The sequence below is a fragment of the Pseudoliparis swirei genome, chromosome 1, assembly GCF_029220125.1.
Source record: "Pseudoliparis swirei isolate HS2019 ecotype Mariana Trench chromosome 1, NWPU_hadal_v1, whole genome shotgun sequence".
NCBI classification, from domain to species: domain Eukaryota; kingdom Metazoa; phylum Chordata; class Actinopteri; order Perciformes; family Liparidae; genus Pseudoliparis; species Pseudoliparis swirei.
In genome coordinates this window covers 10,829,150-10,853,418 of record NC_079388.1, presented here as the reverse complement: position 1 = coordinate 10,853,418, position 24,269 = coordinate 10,829,150, and the positions used below count along the sequence as shown (strand labels likewise).

The 24,269-nt window shown below is 42.4% G+C and overlaps 1 protein-coding gene and 1 long non-coding RNA gene across 2 annotated transcripts; one reads left to right on the top strand and one right to left on the bottom strand.

Annotated features, from left to right (window-relative positions):
• Positions 1-84: 84 nt before the first annotated feature.
• On the top strand, positions 85-16,897 carry LOC130193037 (uncharacterized). The gene is made up of 2 exons (XR_008831496.1): positions 85-157; positions 16,358-16,897. It is a non-coding gene; the product is annotated as an uncharacterized LOC130193037 (long non-coding RNA).
• poc1bl (POC1 centriolar protein homolog B (Chlamydomonas), like) lies at positions 4,025-22,627 on the bottom strand. The gene is made up of 11 exons (XM_056413137.1): positions 22,429-22,627; positions 17,503-17,936; positions 14,944-15,113; positions 13,628-13,817; positions 13,311-13,496; positions 11,992-12,109; positions 9,604-9,780; positions 7,666-7,797; positions 6,970-7,080; positions 5,774-5,926; positions 4,025-5,658 (listed from the first exon to the last, which is right to left on the bottom strand). Exons 2-11 carry the CDS (start codon positions 17,928-17,930, stop codon positions 5,527-5,529), a joined length of 1,797 nt encoding a protein of 598 aa, XP_056269112.1. The 5' UTR covers positions 17,931-17,936; positions 22,429-22,627; the 3' UTR covers positions 4,025-5,526.
• Between the last annotated feature and the right edge of the window lie 1,642 nt (positions 22,628-24,269).

Below are 24,269 nucleotides of genomic sequence, written 5' to 3'. Positions count from 1 at the left end.
GAGCAGGACACTCCTCCCCCTCCTCCACTCAACGGTGTGCAGGAGAAATGTGAAGGGATTAACGAACTCGGATTAAACCAACTAGTTATCCGGTGGGATTAGCTGCCTAACCTGCGGTTCTCCTACTGGGAACAAATCCAGGTGACGTAAAAAAAATGTGTGTTCATTTTCATTGAGGACATTTAATGTGATAATGAAACAAAGATACATTTCAACTTGTCCTCAACACCACGAGTGTCCAACCCCTCCTCTCTCGATATACACTTTATGCAAAACCAGACTGTTTACAGACAGACTTTACCCGGGCTACTTGAATTTGAACTACTTTAAAAATATAACAAGTGAGTGGTGCTAGCAATGACCCTTTCCGGTTAGGGAATTTCAAAGTAAAAGTCTGCACGGCAAGCAAAATGCGGAAATTATGACCTGGTTTTGCAGCCGTGACAAATGTGACGGAGACGCAGACTAGAGCCAAATAATACGTAATTTATTTATATGTTGAATGGATTATGACATCAGAAGCGTATTATACATGTTATATATTAATAGATAGAATTAGAAAATTAAGCTGTCATTTATATTTTGGTCCTCGGATTGCAACGCACTTTTAGTTTGAATGCAAAACAGTATAACAGGAAATGAAATACATCAGCTCTTGTAACTTGATAAAGTTGAAAGTTGCCAGCGGCAGGTAAATCTTTTTTTACCTGGGGGCGGGTGTCTGTTAACAAAGTGTCTCTTCATAATAAATCATAAACAGACACTTTGAGATCATGTTTATGGAGGACTCAAAATGACTTAAGTATAAATAAATAAATAAATAAATGCATGAATAAATACAAGAATAAATGAATAAATGCTTAAATAAATGTATAAATAAATAAATAAATGCTTAAATAAATGTATAAATAAATAAATAAATACAAGAATAAATGTATAAATACAGAAATAAATACAGCAATTAATATATATAAGTTATAACTCAACAGGACATCATTAAATAAATGTATTTCTACATTTCTGTATTTCTTCATTTATTTATATCTCTATTTATGTGTCCACACGTATTTCTTCATTTATTTATGTGTGACATTTACGTGTCCGTATATTCAAATGAGCTGGGCGGTCCGAACCTCATTGTTGAACAGGATTGGTCAAGTCAGGGAGCAAGACAGAAGCAATCGATCCCTAGCACTTGGATCTGTAGACGAACAGCGTTTATTATGCATTCTTGTCTGTACATTCTAAATACTACAGTTGAGTCACGGAATGTAATTTAAGGATGTTTTCAGCCGAGAAGTTAGTTGTTTAAGCATCAAATCTGTGGTCGGTTTATCGAGATTCAGCCTAATAAGGATATGCGACGGAGATTTGAGGTCCTGCTCGCGGGACCTCTGAGCTCTCAGCGCTATGTGTGGCCGCCGAGACCAGCCTGATCTCGGCAGGACTTTTTGAAATGCTCCGCTGGCTCTGACGTCTCCGTAGCGGCTAAACATGAGATATAATTAGGTTTTTGAGGATCTAAAGAGCACAACGAGTTTATTATTTACTAAAAGATAACGTTACGTCAATTTGACTGAGGGTTAAGATTCATAACTTCATATTGTAGCGACCCTGGGTCAGGAAAGCTACGAGACGTTGTATATTTATTATCGTTTATTCGTAGCCTACGCCAAACAACAGTGAACACCGCAACACATTCTACTCCACTGTAAATTATTTTACAGTGAATAAGAGTAAATTCATGCGCAAAAACAGTTGATGTGGTGACGTCACAAGACCAGAAAGACCGTCCTGCGTCCTCGAGTCTGGACTCCCAAAACCAGACTCCAAAGACGACCCAAAAGAACACGAGTCTGTACTCAGTGTTCTTGGAATTGATAAACGGCTGAATAAGTCAAAAAGCTGTCGAGGCTAACTTCTGCTAACGGTGAGCTGAGCGAGTCAACTTCAGCGTCATGTGCCAGGCAGAAGTAGTAGAGCACAACACACCAGGTGCATCACACTCCTGTGACCAATCATGCTTGAGACAGAGGTTCGGACCGCCCCAGCTCATTTGAATATACGGACACGTAAATGTCACACATAAATAAATGAAGAAATACACATAAATAGAAATAAATAAATGAAGAAATACAGAAATGCAGAAATATATGTATTTAATGATGTCTTGTTGATTTATAACTTATATTTATTCATTCCTATTTATTTATTTATTTATACATTATTAAGCATTTATTTATTTATTTATACATTTATTTATTTATTTATACATTTATTTAAGCATTTATTTATTCATTTATACATTTATTTAAGCATTTATTTATTTATTCTTGTATTTATTCATGCATTCATTTATTTATTTATTTATACTTAAGTCATTTTAAGTCCTCCATACATGTTCCGATGAGTGTTTTCTCAAATATCAGAAACACAGAGTTGGTTTATTGAACGTGTCTCGGTTCCTAACATGCAGTGAGCATAAGTGGGCCATATTACTAATTCCAACTGTTGTTTACTGGACAAGCTGATACAGTCCCTAGAGTGATAAGATAAGACATATTTGTATATTTATGACACAACTCTATACGACTCTGAAACCTATTCACTGACCCTGGGAGAACCCAGTACCCAAACCTGGAAATCATCTACCTTGGTGGTCATATTTATTATGCAACCAGTTGTCACTCATGAAACTGATATCAAAACTCTTGTCATCAAAGATGAAATACGACACAAAATGTTTGGTTGAGCAAATTTAAATAGTAAATAATTAAAACCATATCGTTCAAGAGGAGAAGGTAATTTGATCATGTACTCATATTGTGAAAACTATAAGAGACACGGGAAGGCCACAAGTCAGCCGGAGTGTATCACGAGACTGGGCCTGTCGTGTCTGTTGGAGACACATTATTATTGAAGGTTAAGATTGAAGGTTATTAATGTTGATGCATGAGGGCGTTTTCATTCAGGACTAGATGATGGAAAACATTCCAAATGCAACAGATATTTGCTGCAAACAAATTACCGTGTAAATGAAACAATGTGGAGCTGCTTATGCACCTTTGGGTTCGGAATGATCCTCTTTCAATCAGATAGATGGAGCCAAAGGTTTCCCAGATTGCATTTTGGAGAAACCTCAGAGCTGGAGGAATCGGGTGAAAGAGAAGATGACCTTAATGCAGCAGGCCACACGAGGAAAGCTGCGGCAGCATCAAGAGAATACAGAAGTCACTTACCGTGTTATAGCATGAATGCAGATCTGTGCAGTGTGATTCTGTGCATCTGCGGCAAAATATAACAAACAATGGGTCCTCTAAATAATCAAGGGCAGAATAAACAACCCGTAAAATTAGTACATAGTATACAGTAAAATTAGCATCGTCAATTTAACACTTAAAGGGTAGATTACAACACTCAGCCAGTGAACATATGGTCCCTTATCCACAGTGTTAAAGTAAAACTGAACTAGTGGTATCATTCAAGAGTTAATGCAACTCTAGTAAGAGTTATTATTCCACAATGAGAAGTGTTCATTTTGATTAACACTCGTCCGAGTGTAATACTTTACATTTGACACTCGGACTAGTGTTAATCAAAATAATAATAACTCTTACCAGAGTTGCGTTAACTCTGAAATGTTATCACTATGTCCAGTGTTACTTTACATTGCATTTCATTTAGCTGACACTTTTATCCAAAACAACTTACAATCATGTTACACATTCATGAAAGATATATGTGCTGCCTTAAATGGTCAGTGTAAAATACTTTTCTACCAGTAGGAGGCGCCAAATGACTGACCACTGAAATCCCTCTCAGTGGAACCAGCTCTGGGATTCTGTGGCAGACTTTCAGTAGATGTCAGTCTTTATAAAAAGGATAAATCTGTTTCATGTTAAGGTTCAAGCATCCAGACAATGAAAAGGAGCCGGTAATTAACCTTTTATTGTGCTACATGTGGCATCGCTTGCACCAGCAGACCAGATAAAGGATAGAAACAATGAGAACGACACTGTGCATCTGTGGTTAGTTTTTTTAATTATTCTCTGTCACCAAATAGCTTTTATCATCATTGAAACATCCATCCCATTTTAGTCACTCTCTTCTTCATATCAAATAATCACCATCCCTTCTGCATTATCAGTAGTTTTAAAAAGGTGCTTTACGTTTGCACTGTCCCACTTTGGTCCCTTAAAACAAACATTATTTCCAAAACACAAAATATGTTTATCTTATGTATCCATTGACTAAAAGGAATATTTAATTTTATTAATTTTAAAGGATCCCAGACACCAAACATTGGTCAGCGATGAGCAGTCTTCGGAAAATTCAGCTGCAATTTAACAAACATTTAAACAACAATGCATCTCTTGGTCACTGAATCCCAGTGGAAAGGCCAATAGGTCTTCAACAAACCACAAGTGTTCTGTGGACGCTTCTTCAAGTACGGTTTACACACTGGAGTCTCAACAAACAGTCTGCCAACTCGAATGATTGAATTAAAAATGTCTCTCCCTTTAAGGGTTCTGTGTTGGAATCAAACCAAGTGCATCAAGCCAGAGCTGTTTTAGTTTTTAGCATTCAAACACATTTCTACATACATTTGACATTCTCTGGCACATTTTACCTCGGTAAAAAAACAGTAGATTTTAAGAGTGACAACCTTTCAAGGCACAGTGACAAATGAGTTTAGTGGGTATTCTCAATTTTACACAACAGGGAAGAATAGATTAAAACATTCCCGTCAACTCACTAAGCCCGATGGGCCAAATTACACTTAGTACAAATACTTAATGAATGCTTCAAGTCTTGTTGGGGTGGCATTCGGCCATGAAACTGTCTCCACAGACAGGAGATGAAATTGAGAAGCAGTCTAGTGCGACCGCAGCGCTCTCTTCCCGCTCACATGATGCAGCACGTTGTGGCAAGTAGCTGCTGACCATACATTCCTGGCACGCCTTCTTTGAGCAGCCCGTTTTTATTAAAATGGGTTCTTTTGCACTTCACTTCCCAAACATGATGATTTTACAGTAATAATTCATCTTAATTGCACATCAGGAACATTTTGTAGTGCAGCGTGATTTTGCGCCTCGTTTTTTTTCCCCGAAAACGCTTCAATCTCCTTAAAAAGGCACTTCTTCATGTGCTGGACAGTCAAATCAGTCCCACTGCTTTCAAGTCGTTGCGTTAGAGACAATAATGACACATAACATGTGCCCTTGACTCCATTTTGGTTGCAGAGGCACTTTGATGAAGGAACACAAAAGTAAAAGTCTCTAGTTCAGCCAGTCTCCTTCAGAAGACCAAATTATCATCGCCTGGCAACTCTCGTTCATTCTTCCACAATCTGCACGTATTCAGTCATTCAAAAGCTCCGACTCGGGCGATTCATTGGCTTAAAGTGACTGTTTCGCCACCTTTCCTTTGCTCTCCATTCCCGCTGGAAGACAACCGCCGTAGTAATTGCACTCTGGTAATCGAAGGTCACTTGAGGGTTCCCTGCTACTTTCTTACTTCCTCCTTCTACCACTCAAACTTCCACTGCTGGTTTGTATCCCCCGGGGTGCACCGCCTCATCTGGGTGTCAGTGCGGCCCTCTGGTGTGCGGTAGGCTGTCACACACATGTCCGAGTGAGGGTGGTAGATGGTGCCGTCCTGACGGGTTCGAAGGCAGAACGTTTAGGTTAGAGGGAGGATACGACAGTGTGTGGACTTCAGTCGTTAGGAATAATGTGTGCGTGCGTGTGTGTGTGTGTGTGTACAACCCTACCGTTCTGAAGTTCCAGGTGATACTGGGAGGTATGAGCTCCCCATCTTTAAGGCAGTTCCTCATATTGATGGAGGTCTGTCCCTCGGTTACTTCAGCACACAGCTCTGTCACGGAGTTGAAGCGGATGTCCCTTTGAGTTGTGTACTCAAAGTACTGGAGCAGAATAAAGACCGGTGTGGTTATTTGCTGTGCACATAGAGCATGCGTGTGCTTACGTTTCTTTGCCAACCGAAATGCAAAAACGGCAGCGACTGAAAAGCTCCACCTCCTTTTAATTTGTTTTACTCCATACCGTCTTTCTACTTTAATCTCCCTTTTGTTGGATGAGGAAAGCCTTTCAGCAGCACAATAGTGCAGCCGGCATGCTGCTGTGGGATCAAGTCCTCACTAAGCCACCGTTGCATGACGTGTCAAGGCGTCTCATCGGTGAAGACGGGGCCTCGGCCCTCGATCCACCACACGTCGATACAACTCTCCCCTCTCCAGTGTCACTCTGACATCCTGGCCACGCAGGCTTCCCATTAAGCGGAGGGTCAAGTCATCAATCGTCTCCATCCTTCTCTTTACATCTCATCCATCGTTCAGGTGCACCAGGGCCCATAATGGGAGTGCTAAATAAAAGACTCGCTCAGAGGCCCGTGTCTGCCTTTAAACTTATTTACTCAGGCTGCGCCATTGATTCTGCTGACGAGGCTCATGTATCTTTTAAATGGACCGTGGTTCTTGTGTGGGCTGGCGAATGAGGAGCAGGAGGGAGGTGATGAAGGGCCTTCGAGGCTTTTGTTTCAGCGGGGAGCCATCCAAACATTGATTTTCAGTCACACATGATGCTCTTCTGACTGGGGACACCTGATGCGGCCCATCAGCAGGGTAATCAGAGATATCGAGCAGGCTGGAGATTCACTGAGAGGAGCCCTGCCTGTTGTCGGACTCCAACTTTAAATATGCGCTCTACACTATCCACCACTGGAGTTGGCAGGCATTCAGTTTAAAAGTACCTGTGATTAAATTCAAGTCACACTAGCAAGGAGCACTTTTCGTCTGTGAATCAACTGTCGCAGCTCCTTTTAGGGGTGAAAAGAGAGCGTTGACATTTCAAGACACATCTCCCACTGGGCCTCGAGATTGTGACAAGAGAGAAGATGTGCCTGAGAGGGAGAGAGGAATACGAAGTGAACGAGGTGTGAAACGCCCACCTGGTTGCCTCCCTGGCCGTGGCAGCCAAACAGAGAAATGTGGGCACCTGTGGGATTGTGCTCCGGGGAGTTGTAGTCCAGACACTCCGAGTTTATTCCGGAGCTTCGCACCTGGCAGGAGGAGAAGAACACGGCGCAATTAAAACTAAAATCATGTGTTTTATTGATGTGAGCAGCTTCTCTAGTTGGTTGTATTCCTTTACAGGCAGGTCCGACTGTGAGGTCACGGACAGAACCGAACCGCAGCACTCAAGCTGCTAGAATCAGTTAAATAATCCAAATGATCACTTTCAAACACAAACACAAACAAGCACACGCACACACACACACACGCCACAGTTTCTGAACACTTCACTGAGTTTCAAGTGGCAACATGGCAGATTTCTGAATGGGCAATGGAGTACTCCACCAGGTGTCTGGGTTTTATGGTCTGGAGCCCGGTCCAAATGGCTTTCAAAGCCTTTTGTCCGAGTGCAGCCTTCTCACTTAAAGAGGATTTCCCCATGTCTGCTCCAACCTCCCGCTCAGGTTCAGACTCCCCGTGAATGGAACAGGGAAAAGCAGGATGCAACTGCAACGCCGTTCTCTTTTGGACTTCAGTGACCGGGCTGCTCTGCGATCGGTGTGAATGAAACACTCGTGCTGCACTTCGAATGTAACAAGAGGAATAATGGAATACAGATAGCAGGCACTCACAGCCCCGTGCCAGCCCTTTCTGTCCTCGGGAACATGCAGTTCCGGGTAGATATTCTTCAGATACCAGTCAAAGCTGTTGCAGTGCAGCCTCTCCCTCAGCAGCAGGCGCTCTGAGATATCCCCGTAGGTCTCCTGGAGAGGAAGCACACAATGAATAAGTCATCTTTCACAGGCATGAAACAATGCCAAATGGTATTAAAGGGCAGAGACAACATCATTTAATCTCTGCCCTTTAATTTGATTTATTAAAACAACCACTGCACATTTGCTGAGAGATGTGAAGCCCACTTATACTCAACTAAACAGTCACACCAGAAAAGTAAATATAGACATCCTGGATATGTCGACACCAGACAAAGCGTTATCAAATAGCTGTGTTGGCTGAGGTGCACTTTAACAGCGTACACCTCTGTGTTGCCCGAGGGTGGAATGAAACTACGGAAACACGATCTCAGCTGCTAACGTTTCATTTCAAGATCAGAATACACAGAAAATGTTGCTTGGAGAAACAATGGAGGAAATCACGGGATTTGTATCCTTTGTGAAAACATATTCCCCAGAATTAAATCAATAAAAATCTCCAAATCCTGAATACAAATATTCATAGAATTATTGAAAAAAATAATGCTGGGTGTTCTTGTGAAAACAAGCAGGTATAGTAACTAAGAACCTCATCTAGGATACATCTGGAGGACACAGTGAAGTTTGAACATCTCTAAAAACACGAGCGGTGCTTTTACATCGAGTACATCGAGTACTTTTCCCAAACTCTATAATAGTCTGTGGCTCTGCAGTCTGTTCACATACTAATATACCGACAGCTGGTGATCTGGTCTGGCAGTGCTGTGTGTAATCCGTCCCGGACCAGGAAACACATGGTCTGATCAAACATCACGGACATCAATTATGGAATTTTCTTCAGACCGGTGGAACTGAGATACATTAATGTTTGATGGTGCCCATTGCTCAGCACCTGAGAGGCACACGGACAGCGTTTCATCCTTGGTTGACACAGACAGGTGAATCATATATAAAACATCGAAATCCGACATACGGTTAGGAAGTCCATATGACACACTTACATGATTCGGCTCATTGTTTCAAAACTTTACCCACAATCCAAATAAGACCCTCAACCATCCTTTATCAAAATGGATACATTTTTGCTCCAAAATGCACACATGCACCATTAAATGACACTTTCAACACAGCGACACACTGATGCACTACTCGAAACACTCAGATTGTTTTCCGGTACAGTACATCTACTCACAGAAGAAAAGTAGAATTACAGTAATCAATGCTGGAAATGCTCTGAATCAAAAATAATTACAGTGAAATGGTAAACATAGAAATAGTCCTGCATGCTGTCAGGGCCACATCACCACACCACAAGCAATGTCATCCCTGGTCCCTTTCTTCTTATCCTTCTCTTCCTTCTCTACCTAAATTGGGCATTGCCACTTTCAGGTATATTTGCATTGATTTTTTTCCCCCCCAAGGATTGAAAAATATTTACTCTTTGCAACTCACTTCTGGCAAAACACGGCGCATATTTTCTTACGCGAGACAAACACGTTTGAGAAATAAATATCTTGCAATCCTTGGGGGAAGAAATTCAGGGACCAGGGATGACATTGCTTGTGATGAAACATGTGTTTGTACTTCTGGTGCATTTGTCGAAGTCATGTTTACACAAGTTAAGGTTTAGATGCTTTTGGGTCATCAATCACAAAGATGCTGCAACGCGGTGCTGCGAGGTGGAGCGTGGCATCGCAAAGCAAGCCTCCAACAAGTCAGAGCTCAGCGCCACGACCATGGATGTGTCATCATATGATTCAGAGTATTTTTAGGTCTGCTTCTTACGTTCTTCACAACAGCACGTCGAGCTCGACACACTGTTTATTAACGCGTTCCTTTCATTCATAACTCTCCTACCCTTTTGGCCGGCGGATTCCTGTTGTAGAAGTGCTGTTTATAAGAGTCCATCCAAACCTCCGCAGCTCGGACGGTATTCTGGAGGAAGTTGGGCCGTGCATAAGGGGCCTTTTTGGGGAACACATGGCCCACGTGAGAGCAAGGGTGGATCTCCAGGCTGCCCCCGCACTGCCACACCTGGGGGGAGGGGGGGGGGTTAAAACACATGGCATGTAATGATGAGCTCATTTTTTTTATTCCTTTAACATCATATTGTTTGTTTGTTTGTGTATTTTGTTTGTGTATTTTATTCAGTCAATCAAATACAATTCAATATTATCCTATATAATATACAAAAGAGAAAGACTGAAAAGGTATAGGTGGAAGCAAAAAAATGCTTATAAATTCCTATCCTAAATTGAAATCAAAATAAATCAGAAAATTAATATAAAATAAAGAAGAAAATAAAACAACAACAAAACAACAATAAACAAAATATATTTAAATATACCACATACATCTTCCATATTAATACGTTTTTAATTACATTTATAACTCAAGAATTGTTTTATAAATAATTCCCTTGAAAACCAAAAAGGAGTTCACCAGTCTTACATCCATTTCAACATTATTCCATAATTGGACTCTGACAACAGAAATACATCTTCTTTTATCCCTTTTTTAGCCTTTTGTACCGTGAACTTACAAACATCTCTCAAATCATATTTACACTCATGTATTGAAAATAAACTTTGTACACAGTCTGGCAGTGACTTTGCTTTAGCTCTGTACATTGTCTGCATTATTTTATAATAAACCAAATCATTAAATTTCATAACACGTGATCTGTAAAATAAAGGGTTTGTGTGGTCATAGTAGCCGACATTATTCATGATACGTATCGCACGTTTTTGTAACAACTGTTGAATTTATAAAGGTTTTATAGGTCGAACCCCACACTTCCACACAATAAGTTAGATATGGAAGTATGAGTGAGCAATAGATTATGTACAAAGCCTTACTAACTTCTAAGGCGTTGTACATAATCTATTGCTCACTCATACTTCCATATCTAACTTATTGTGTGGGAGTGTGGGGTTCGACCTATCAAACCTTTTTAAATTCAACATCCAATATCCTTCATGGAAATCAAATCATATATTATGTGGTGAAATAATCCATCTGAGCAGGCTTATCAAACCCTTTAATTAAGTTTATTTTGATAATACAATATCAATAAGTAGAGTAATGGAAGACAATAACTATTATAGATACCAGCATTTATTGTACGCCTTTTTCCACATGCAATAAAGTACACAGAGAGAAGCCGCAGTGACACAGATCATTGACCAAGTAGGACGTGGTCTATTGTACTCCATGTGTGATATGAACTGATAACTAGTGATCTTTGGCACTTAAGTGGACCGCTGTGTACTTTGTCGTCATCCAAGTTTGAATTACCTGCTAGTTTATTGGCAGGAAACTCAAACTTGAATGGCCGACAAAGTACACAGCTGGTAAAATAGGAATTAGGACTAGAACTATTTTTGCACGATTGTTGTGATGCAATGCTAGAAATCCTCTCTGAATGCCAAACAAAGCTTTTTACCTTCAACCCCACTCTGTATTCTTGAGCTTGGATTTATGCTTTACATTTGCATTGTATAATTACTTGATCTTCCACCATGGAAAATAAAAAGGAAAAAAATAAATAAAAGATTGTTGCCATGATATTTCTTGACACCTGAAGCTATGAGCTACCTTCCAATTAAACAAAGCTGAATCATTATTATACATCCATAGCCAAACAGCCATTACATGACAGTCCCTTTCATCTTAATTCACTGGACCTTTTCCCCTGCCTTATTCTTTTTTTATTTTGCACTTAGGGTTGAAAACCAATTCACAAAACATAAATTATGTAAGGAAAAAAGTCCCAGCCAGAGGATTTTTTATTTCCACATGCATAACACATCACTCAGGGGAACAGCCCATCCGTCTTCACGCTGAAACCACACACACACGATAAATCATGCACACACAATTTACATTGCCTACATTTGGCTCCAGCTGCTAACTCTCACACACCTGGAATCTGGGACAATTTGATTGACTCAAACAAATGAAAATCGACACCAACGTCACAACAAGGTGTCAGCCGATATCAGGGTCTGACGGCTGAGTGTGGTCTCTCACTCCTACTACCCGCCGACTGTCACCTGTTCAATAGATCAGGGGCAATACCCGATGGAAAAAGAGATCCTGATTCTGAAATGCCACTCAACCTCCTCATTGATGTTTGACTGACCCTTCCCACACATTTCCTTTTAAAGCAGTCATATTGCTAAGTGGCATCGCAACCGTAAAGTGGTGACTCTGTGGTTCTCACTGAGGGAGAACGGAACTCACCCTGAAGGAGAGCTCCAGGTTTTCTCCTCCCCACACCTCCATGCCCATGTCATATGTGCCCAGATGCTCAAAGTAGGCCTTGCTCACCGCAAACAAACCACCTGCCATTGTCGGAGACCTGGTGGAAACAGTCGAAATAAGGTGACGGAATTATGGTCATTTTCAATCCTCCCTTCCGGTCCACAGAAATGATTTTGTCTTTTTTTGTTCTTTATCCAAAGCTAACTTAGTTACTCAACTGCCTAGTACACCAGCGTAAGAAGGCGGGAACCACCTTCTTCATAAAAAGAAGCCTTTAACCCTTGTGTTGCCTTCGGGTCATTTTAACCCGATTCAATATTTAACCCTCCTGTCGCCTTCGGGTCAATTTGACCCGATTCAATGTTTAATGTCGGTGTTCTTTCGGGAGTCAACAAACAAACATAAAGTACCTCACACTTAAACTTGGAAAACAATATTAATTCTAATAATTTTCTGGAGATTTTAATAGCTGGGGTCATATTGACCTCAAGGGTAAAATATGTTAGTAACTAGAACGGGCACTCGGTAGAGCGCATACCTTCGCATATCACAAGATTGGGCATTGAATTATGAACATTTTGGCATTAGTTGCATGCCAATTGGACACAAATGTATCGTGCTATGGTAAAAAAAAAGATGTGGACCTTTCCATGACCTTGACCTTTGACCCGATTGATCCCAAAATCTAATCAAATGGTCCCCGGATAATAACCAATCATCCCACCAAATTCCATGTGATTCAAGAAGATTTGACCTGTTCATGACCTTTGACCTTGACCTTTGACCCGATCGATCCCAAAATCTAATCAACTGGTCCCCGGATAATAAACAATCATCCCACCAAATTGCATGCGATTCGGTTCAATACTTTTTGAGTTTTGCGAATAACACGCATACAAATAAATAAATAAATAAATAAATACACGGCGATCAAAACATAACCTTCCGGCATTTTCAATGCGAAGGTAAATATAAAGGTAACAGGAGGGTTAAACATTGAATCGGGTCATATTGACCCGAAGGCGACAGGAGGGTGAAACATTGAATCGGGTCAAATTGACCCGAAGGCAACACAAGGGTTAAGTACACCTGAGTTATTCATCACCCTGACCACACTTAAAGTCGGATAGCGTGTTTTCTGTGTGGGCTTGTTGAAATCAACTAACTTCAATGTAAGTGGAAATGTAGAAAGTATTATAACACGTACAGTGGCAACTTAGCAGTGAAAGGTGTACATGCCAAATAAACTCATGAAATGATCTCCATGAGATCCGATCTATGAGGTATCACGTTGTCACCTGATGGGGTCAATGCGAGACTTGCGCCTCTCGCGTTCCACTTCGGGGACTGGGTGCCACTGGAAGGTGAGTCTCCAGTCAAACCCTCCGATCATCGGCTCATCCGTTTGCATGTAATACTCAAAGGTGTTCCAGTCAATGGTGTCGATCACAGGGCACACAATGGTACTGGCATTCTCACCAATCCTAACCATACCGCATCGCCAATAACATAGAAAACAGGGAGAAAATATACACACATCTGGTTAGGTATTTGGTTTTTGATTAGCGTTCATGATTTCCAGAACGCTCCCATTCATCTAATCTGGGGAACCCACCTTTCCAGCAGAGGCTCAATCCAACCAGGGATACACTCACAGTGGCAATCCAGAAACGTCAGAACATCTCCGGTCGCAGAGGTGGCCCCAATGAGACGAGCCCGGACCAGACCCTCCCTCCTGTTGGTGCGGATGAGCCGCACGCGATCCAGATTACTGATGTAGTCAGCGAGTTGGGATTTCAGGTAGCCTGTTTATTTTCAACAAACACACACAATCATAATTTGTAGTATATATATATATCATATTTCCCTGTCCTACTACTTATTTTTTACCGGAGAGTCTTGTTATGGCCACCATAAACAGGGTTAAAGGATGCAGAATGGCGTGATCATTATCTCTCTCTCTGGAGAAACGCAAGAGAGTCCTTCTTAATTAGACATTTATCTTCAGTACAATTGTTTCATTTATTGCATTAAAACATTTGCCAATTTGGCATTAAGTGGCATTAACACACCCTTTATGGTGTAATGGAGTTCACCCTGTTCAATCAAATTCAGTCAGTCCTCCAGTTGGTGTCTGTCTGTCTGTGTGTCTGTGTGTGTGTGTCTGTCTGTGTGTCTGTGTGTGTGTGTCTGTGTGTCTGTGTGTCTGTCTGTCTGTCTGTCGTAGGCGTTCTGCTCAGGGACCGGCATGTCTAGCATTCCACTCGGTCAGGGCAGTGAGAGGAGAGGAAATGATGTCATGGCAGCTCAGGGCACACTGACGTGATCTTTGTGGTGTGATGTCTCCGATACACACCGACTAGACGAGCTGGGACCAAATACTAAATCCATGAAGACAGACAGAGGGACATAAAGCGACTCCTTTATCCAGTTTCTGAGACCAACGCTCAGAAAAGCTCGTCAGTAGACCTTTGAGTTGAACCTATTCAAACCACCGAAATACTATTTCTATCTAGACTCAAGAATGATATGCAATACTTCTCGTTTTGCCTTCGTGCCTTTCAATTAAAGGAAAATGGCCTGGATATATCTTAAAATAGCATGAAATAACACTACACCTTGTATCATCGTTAACAGGAACGTGTCCAGATGAGTTTCTGAAGGCATTTGTGTCATGGCTTAAAGATTATATCCAGAGGCATTATCTATTAACCGCTCCTTAGATAGCATCTTTTTTCTATACATAGCAGAGTCCCGCTTGACTCGGTCTCTTTTACATTGTCAATGTGAAGAAAGCACAACTGAGGTTTGTTTTTTCTGCTTATTCTGTCAGTCTTCTTTTTACTGAGCTTAATAGAGTAATTTCTACGCCAGTTTTATTTTTTACAGACAGAACAAAAGAAAAACATTTATCGTTGTGGGGTGTCAGACCTCGATCACTGTAGTCGTCAATGAGGATGATCTCTTTCAGCAGGATGGCAGGCGTGCTCTCCAGCACACTGTGAACCGTCCTCAGCAGGGTGGACCAGGCCTCGTTGTAGAAGGCGATGATCACAGAGGTTGTGGGTAAATGCCGATATTCAAACTTCTTATTTCGGCACCTGAGGTATATTTGTGTGTGTGTGTGTGTGAGGTGGGTGGGGGAAGAGACAGAGTTGACTTTAGCAACAGCAAACATGTATGGTACGAATTTATGAATAAATCCACCATGGCAGCATCCTATAGGTACTCATACAAGCAATAAAGTATTGTTGCATATGGCCAGAGCCGCTTCAGCAAGTATTGAGGCAGAGGGAGCTATCTCTCTTAATCCAGATGGCAGTCATTAAAACAATAAAGAAGCTCAGAAATATGGATGGGGGTGGGGAGGGTATCACACCAGTGAGCAACATACCACAGCAGTGCTCTGGGGGAGACCACAGAAACTTGAGCAAACAAGAGACAGAAAGAGCAAAGAGAGAGGCGACGATATGGGAATCAGAGTGAAAAACTGTCAACTAATAACTTGGGGGGGGGGGGGGGGGGCGTTCTCGTTAGTGAACTTTATTATTATGCAAACGCTGCAAATAACACAGAGTGTCACCACTGTCCCAGGCTTTCGTAGCCAGAAGCTTAAAAAGAAACCCACGACTACGACACTGTTGGATTAGAGCTAATGTGTCCAGGCATTAGTCGCAACTAATCCAATAAACTGTCAACAAACTCTTCTCATTACGGAGGAGGTACAGTACTGCCACGAGTGTATGCACACACACACCGCCTCAAAATAAATGAGCCAAGCGTTACACATTTGCTTACGTGGTTGCTCGGCATGAAGCCAAACAGAAACAGCAGCTCTTTAGGGACAGCTTGAAGGATTCAGCAGCCGTTAACGGATGCGCGTGAAAGATCTTTACGTATAAAAGCCCATCGTTACTAATTGGTAGTTATATGCTGATCATTCACACCTCAGCTACATGTTTATAGTTACAAAGCACGTTATTCCTCACAGTACTTAAGCACAACTAGTCTGTTTGATAGGGAATAGAATATGTCCGTGCAGACAGCGTGTCTCGAGTCATGCTCCTCCATCATGCTGAGAGCAGCGAGGCACATGAGCTCCATGACACCAGCACTGCACACCACTTCCTCCCCGCTAACTCATTCCTTACCCTGTCCTATCAAATGTGCACTTGTCAAAACTGTCACTCTGCCCGAGCAAGTACCCATCATACCTGTCATAACACTGCCGACGGTGCAGTGAATCGGTCTTAAAATCTCCACAAAATGTGATTATGCTGGAGGTAAAGATATCTCTAGTTATCTTTGCTGTCGCACAGTGTTTGACTTTCACCCTTCCTTGCAGTTTCCTCAGCCCAGAAAGAAGATTAAAGCATCTTTTCAGACTACCTTTGGATATGCTGACATCTCGCCGGGAAAGCAGTTTCTTCCTGTTTCACCGAGGCAATTTTTTTATTCCAATATAGAAGACATGGCACTTATGTAGAAAATGTATTCGTTGATGTTATCATAGGTGTAAGGTTCTGTTCTGTGTGTCGTGTCTTCTCTGTGTCTCCTTGATTGTGTCATTCCCTGCACCTGCCCTCAGCCACTCTTGTCTCGTTAATGACTCTTGTCTCGTTAATGTCTCATGTCGTACACCTGTTTCCATGTCGTACACCTGTCTTCCCCCCTATATATTGGGCCACTCTTTCCCTTGTCTTTTGCTGGATTGTTGTCTTTTTTCCGTCGTCCTGTGTTTCGTGAGTTTACCTGATCCTGCCTGTTTCGACCCTGCCTGCCCTGAATGAACCCTGATTCTCTGCTTGTCCCTTTTTGGACTTTGTTGTGTTTTTTGTTGTAACCTGTTTTTTGCCCCATTAAAGAGCACCTTTTTGTTATTGAAGTTTCGATCCGGCTTGTTTCTCTGCGCATGAGCTCCTGCACCTCGCTACCTGTGACGTTGGCGTGACAATAGGACTGCTCCAGAGAATATATACTTAACTTGGACACTCCAGTCAAATAAAACAATGATATGACTTTTACATGTATGATGGTTCTGTCTACATCTGGGTTACATTAGGATGGGAGCCAGTAAGGTAAAGGCAGAAGGAGAAACTATTAATAAAACTTGACATCATTCTTTGTGTGTCATCATCACAGAGGCTGAGTTGAGAATAGCTGTGGACAACAATCCTAGATGGAAACAAATCCATCGAGGCAGGGAGCCGGTTACAGCAGCTTCAATAAGCCCTGCAATGCATCCCGAGAGCTTTCATCCTTGTTTCTAACTGCCAGTGGAAAACTGATCCCAGTAAAGAGCTCAATTTAATCTCCATTGAGGAACATATCCCTGACACAGAATCATATCGGCTCCATGCAGCCTTCAAGGCCAGAGACGCATACACGGTAGAATATCAAAGGAAATGCCAAGTGATAAAAGAAGAACTTGTGATTTACTCAAAAACAATTTCAGTGAACTTGGTTTCGGCGCCTTTTCGCTCTACTCACTCGCTCATCCTGTTGTCCTGGATGTGCCGATGGAGGGAAACCTTATCACTGATATAGATATTGATAGCGTAGCTCTCCACACTGTCCAGTTCCTGTTTCTTCTCGGCAGGGCTGAGGTTGAGGCGCGTGGCCCGACCCATCTCCCCCGGAGCGTTGTGGTCCGGTGATGGCTTCACGTAGACGGGCCTTGCCAGCTGCCCTTGCGCCCCGGTCTCCTCTATGGAGAGCTGTCTCGCCTGAACGTTGAGGTCCTCAGCTTTCTCCTCCGGAGAGGAAGAGGTGGGGAACGAGGAGCGCGCTAACAGAAGGTAGCCCAGCCATACCACACAGAGCAGGAAGCCAGCCTTGGCCAGCCCACCAAGCTTTCGAGAGCAACGCCCCCTCATGAGAGAAAGTCTCGGGAGGCACCGTGACTGGCTGAGCTTCATGGGGCTCTGGAGAACAGGAAGAGACAAAGAATTCAATCAGACACACGATCGTTACGGTTATTTTACGAAATGTATGGAAAAATGCCGCAAAGTTACGACCACTGACAGGAGGAGATTTACAAGACTGAACTCTGTCATCAAAACTCTTTCCATTAGAAAGACGTTTAGGACAGACCCATTCGCAATAAAGTGAAGTTACTCACCTAAACACTTACGCACTCTAAATGTGTAAGTGCCCCGAGGACACAGCTCCTGTAAAGCAGACCCGGAGCAATCAACACCATCATAAATATAATGGCATGCTCCGGGCTGCATTAAGATGCCCATCGAGGTGGAAGAGGCTAACTTATGCTGTAATTAGCCGAATGAATTGAGGATGCAATGCATTCAAATGAGAGACGAGTTCACTTGATAAACTTTATTACAGCGGTGCAGTTTTAGTCACACTGCATTACAGTAATTGTAAATAAGGAGGTGTTTTTCTCAAACTGTGCTGCTGCACATTCTGTCATCAGCAGCATTACCAGGAAAACCGTAAAAGGTTACAAAAAATGTGTCAAATAATGGTGGCTTAATAAATCACATTTTGATAGAGTTCACACAACAATCTGTGATACAGCATTCCCAGCTCTTATGGCATACTTCCAAACCAGAGTGACAATAATGAAACGTCAAGCCTTTTGTGTACAATACGATTAATAATCAGTCATTTTGAAGGGCTCCTCATTTCAAGATTTACATTCCATTGAGTTAAAACAAAAGTAGTAAATCAATAATCTAAGTGGAATATCTGGGAATGGATCCCTGTTGGCTGAATTATAGGATTAGCCAGTGTGTGTAGACGTGGACGTGTGTCTGACAGATCAGTTTAGCAGCTACGCCATGGTTCAAAACAGGGTTGGGATAAAAAACACACCACTTAGCCATGTTGACACTCAACTAGGGTTGGGTACCGAAACCCGGTGCCAATATGGTACCGGTTCCAATACAACCGGTATTACCCGGACCGAAACGCACATTTCGGTGCTTCTTTCCGGTGCCTGAGCCGATTGAAATTGAAAAAAACTATTGTTGTGAACTTCTCTGGTGACTCCGCCCTGTCAGCAGGTTACGAGCCTCTCATATTTAACTCTGACAGCGGAGGCTGCGCCGTGTGTGACTAGTGAACCCGTGTGGAGCACACCAGCATCAGGCTGGGCGCGATGGGGAGACCGTCACCGGTCCCCCTGAACACGTGGAGACCGATTATGACAAGCAGCCTTAACTCAGATTAGTACCGTATCGTTGATTGCAAGTCTTGCATTCATAAAAGTAGCCCAAGAAATAATAAATTAACCATTATAACCATGCTTGAGCGTAGCAGTCTGCTAGCAGATGTGTTGATGTGCAGTGGTCCCGGCTGTATACCCGGTGTTACCGGGAATATAATGACGGAGGAATAAAGACCGTGGGGCGTCACTTTGTTTCAGTGGAACTCTCGCTGTCAAAAGCAAAACTTTATTTGTCACGTGTCATCTTCAGTACCTCTGATTGGTTGTTCTCTTTGCCCATCAAAACAGTGACAGGATTAACCCTATAAAGTCTGCACATGACAATACATATCACATATAATGGAGAACATATATTGTGTATGTTAACAGTCTGATATCCGTTGTTTGTCAGTGCTCCATGATAACGGCTTCTACAGGGAATATGGCCGAAGAGGTTTTTAATGTCCTCATTGTGCGTTTAAAAAAAAAAAAGTATCGGTTCAGGCACCGTTTAGGCACCGGTATCGTTTTAAAAGTACCGGTTTAGCACCGGTATCGGAAAAAACCCAAACGATACCCATCCCTACACTCAACTGGCTGTAATCACATAATTGTGTTGCATTAATATTGGATCAGGCTGCCAGCCAGTGCCACAGGCTTAGCAGCAATATCGAAGCACACACCGGCACACAAACACACAGACACAGAGACACACACATACAGAGACACACTTACACACATACACACAAACACACACATACAGACACACATACACACCAACACACATACACAACACTTACACACATGCACACAAACACACACATACAGACCAACACAGAGACACACATACACACAAACACACACATACAGACACACATACACACCAACACAGACACACATACACACCAACACAGAGACACACTTACAGACACACATACACACCAACAGAGACACACTTACACACATACACACAAACACACACATACAGACACACCAACACAGAGACACACTTACACACATACACACAAACACACACATACAGACACACCAACACAGAGACACACTTACACACAAACACACACATAAACACACACATACAGACACACATACACACCAACACAGAGACACACTTACACACAAACACACACATACAGACACACAAACACACCAACACAGAGACACACTTACACACAAACACACACACCAACACAGAGACACTTACACACAAACACATACAGACACACACACATACAGACACACATACACACCAACACAGACACACTTACACACAAACACACACATACAGACACACCAACACAGAGACACACATACACACAAACACACACATACAGACACACCAACACAGAGACACACATACACACATACACACACATACAGACACACACACATACAGACACACATACACACCAACACAGACAAACTTACACACAAACACACACATACAGACACACATACACACCAACACAGAGACACACTTCCACACATACACACCAACAGACAGACACACAAACACACTGACACAAACGCACAAACACACAGCCACACTGACACACACACACACTGACACACAGACACACCAACTGTGCGTTATCCTCCTCACACCAGAGCACAATGATTTCCTAACTCTGCAAACTAAAGATTCATTCGGAGATCAGTGAGGCTTTAGGCCGCTGCAGAGAAAACACTCAGATAAAGGTGTGCATGCAAAGTGCCGTGTGAACGTCCAGATCTATGGTCCAGAATCAACTCGCACCGCGGGTCCTTCGAGTGGTAGCACAGCCCTTTCACTCCAGCCTGGGCCCTGGCCAGAGGACTCGGGAATCCTCCTGAGTTAACAAAATGGAGACGCCGGAGGACAAAACCTCCTTTTGTTGGCGATCCATCACACCTTCCACTCTCTCTGAATCCGATAGCCTTACTGGGAAGCCGTTTGGCACGAGCCGTCGGGGGAGAGGCCTACAATTCAGCCGAAATCCTGCTCCACTTCTTTTAGCTCAGTAAATAAACAAAAAAAATAAGATTTGCATTTAGCCTTGCAAGCTGCAATCTGTGATGCATGTTTCGCCCCGTCACGCGAAGAGGACTTTCAAATGAGAGAGTGATGAAAAAGATCAACTGTGGATGGCACAGTTATTCAGATGAAACGAACCAGGCGTGATGCTGGAGGCGCTTGATTAATATGTCAGGTTAACTTTCGTGGCACATGAGAGAGAACGCAGCGCTCTCCTTAGTTATTGTGGAATGGACATCACGCTGTCAGAGGCACGGCTCATTTCCTCCCCCGCAATCAAGAGAGCGACAAATATCCAGTGGAACAGGTCACACAGCAGCTGAATAGAAAAGCTACACTTCCTACTAACTGGTTCAGCTGGAGTTTGTAGAAGTGTCGTAACACAGGATCACTGACTACTCCCCACAAGACAAACATCTCTTTGTTGTTTACATTAATTGTACACAATACTGACAGCAATGTGTTTGAAAGGAGCTGAGATGAGGGATGATGGGCTTAATTTAAAAGCTGGATAGAGGTTTGTTTTATCCCAATGTCTCTGACACACTTCCAAATAAATCCAAACAGACTTGAACTGTGCTATAAAACAGAGAGCTTTGACAAATGCCCTTTTATCTTCTCTTCACTTTAGCAGATGGGATGACAAAAACAACAAAAGCTCTTAAAAAGCCAAAGTAAAACTCGAGGTCTTACACATAGTGAATGAAACGTCAGCTCTCTGTGGCCTCGGGATCGAACTTTTACCTAAAGAAGATCATGTTTTCGGGTTCATGAAAAGAAAGAAAAAACAGGTGTGAGGAGGAGGAGAAGAGACCCTGTCACGAGGAGAGCTGTAGTCTAAACAACTGTCGTTCAGCAACAGGTCCCCACGCCACAATAAAGACAATGTGAGGAGCACACTTGGGCTCATAGCTCGGAAGAAGAATGACATCTCAACTTTTCACAGGGCCATCTGCGACAACAACAACAACACAAGCTGTCATGAGCTAAAGCCAAATAATAATGTTGTTTTTTTTACCGCTAGTACGTAGTTAATTCGTTGTGAACTCTCAGCACCGACTGACTTAATTACCGGTGAACTACCGCGGAAGTCAAGTTACTGACACCGACAACAAACAAACACTTTGAACACAACCGACTCGACCGCTGACGTTACAACAGCACGTTACTCTCTAAAGTGTGAGGTTACCGTGAGCGTGTCAAGAGTTTACGTTACCTTCGGAACTAGTTACATGTCTCGGAGGTCGCGATGGCCGCTGTCCTGTGTTCGTCAGGCGGACTGCGGTCGTCTTCCAGTCAAACCTCTGGCTTGCCGATGTCAGCATGCCCACATCCTCTTCTCCACGTTGTTGGGCTTCTAGCCTGATGGAAGCAGCCACAGAAACAATAGAGGTTCCGGTACGTCCTTTCAAAATAAAAGCACGACGCGGCTCGCTAAGCGTTTGATGGACACTGCAGTCCAACAACAGCAGCAGTACAACTAGAATACTTAAATACCGTTGGGCATTTAAAAAGTTCAGCCATCACAGACATTAAATACACACATCTATATCTGAGAAAAATGTTTTGTTTGAAACAGGATGTGTGCGTGTGTGTGCGTGTGTTTGTTTGTGTGCCTGTGTTTGTTTGTGTGCGTGTGTGCGTGTGCGCGTGTGTGTGTGTGCGTGTGGTGTGTCAGTGTGCGTGTCTGCCTTATTGTGTACAAAGCTCACAGTTGACGTTTCTTCTTTTATTTACAGAGGTCTAACCCATTTCTAAAAAGATCTGTAATTTATTCAATTCAGTTTATTTTATATAGTCCAACATCACAAATTACGAATGTGCCTCAGTGGGCTTTACAATCTGTACACATACGACATCCCCGTCCCAGGACCTCACAAATAATGGATTAGATTATAAAGATATAAACTGTGACATCTGTAAGGGTGTCACCGTTTGGACACCATAAGTTGGAATGTGAACTTATAAGTCATATGTGTGCAATAAACACCTTTTTACAATGAGTTATTGTTTATTTTTGTCATATATTCAACACGTTAGGCACGATGTTTATTTTTGTCATATATTCAACACGTTAGGCACGATACTAAATGTTATTTTTGTACAGAACATAGATCACATTGCATGGGATCAAAAGTTTAAGAAGGAATTTAGTTTATGCAATAGATTGATCTGTGTGATACATCAGGTAATTTAAGCATGAGACATTTCTTTTCTTTCAGACCACAGACTTATTTGGATGAGGCATGTTTGCAGTCACATTCAGCTTTATCTGAGGTTAGGATAGATTTAACAGAATTGAAGGTCACAAAGTATCTTAAATCCGGTCTTAATATCCACAAGAACGTTGAACGGATCTCGGTTCACTGCATGAATCCACAATGTGCGACACAATCAGAGACAAACAGACCTTCTTTCTGCGTGTTTTTCTGTCACTTGGTTTGTTTTCATCGTCTCATGTCCTGCTCACAGACCATAGTGTGCTGTGCATTGGTGCAGCCTGTTGTTAGGCCGACACCTGTGCCTCTTGGTAATTTGCCAATGGGTTTTATCCCTCCCTCTCTTTCCTTCTCCTCTCCTCCCCATTGAAACAAATTAACACCTCTCTTTGTGAGACTGATGTGCCGCCATCCGGAACTAAAAAAAGGGTCCCATTTCCGTGATAGTGATCTGGATCTTTCACTACAAGGGGGCCTCTTGTACAGGTCTTGCATTTCAACCGTTCCCCCATTTAAACTGTTAAATATTTAACCAATGCAAAATGCCCAGGTTACTCTTCATTTCTGGATAAGTAACAAACCTATTTAATCAATTTAGAATCTGCTATTGGTTTACTTTCTCCATTGTGAGGGGACAGAAGCTGTGTGCATTAAACTGCTTTTTAAAAGAAAAGTCAGTGAAGTGGTTTTATTGAGATTCAGACACATTCCAGTGTTTTTGATGTTGAGGATAATGATTTTTTGATTAGTAGCCAACCAAGACTATGACTGTCCCTTATGATAATCTGCAGTTGGACTCAGCTCAGCAGAGTTTATGATTGAGATCTCTTTCATTTCA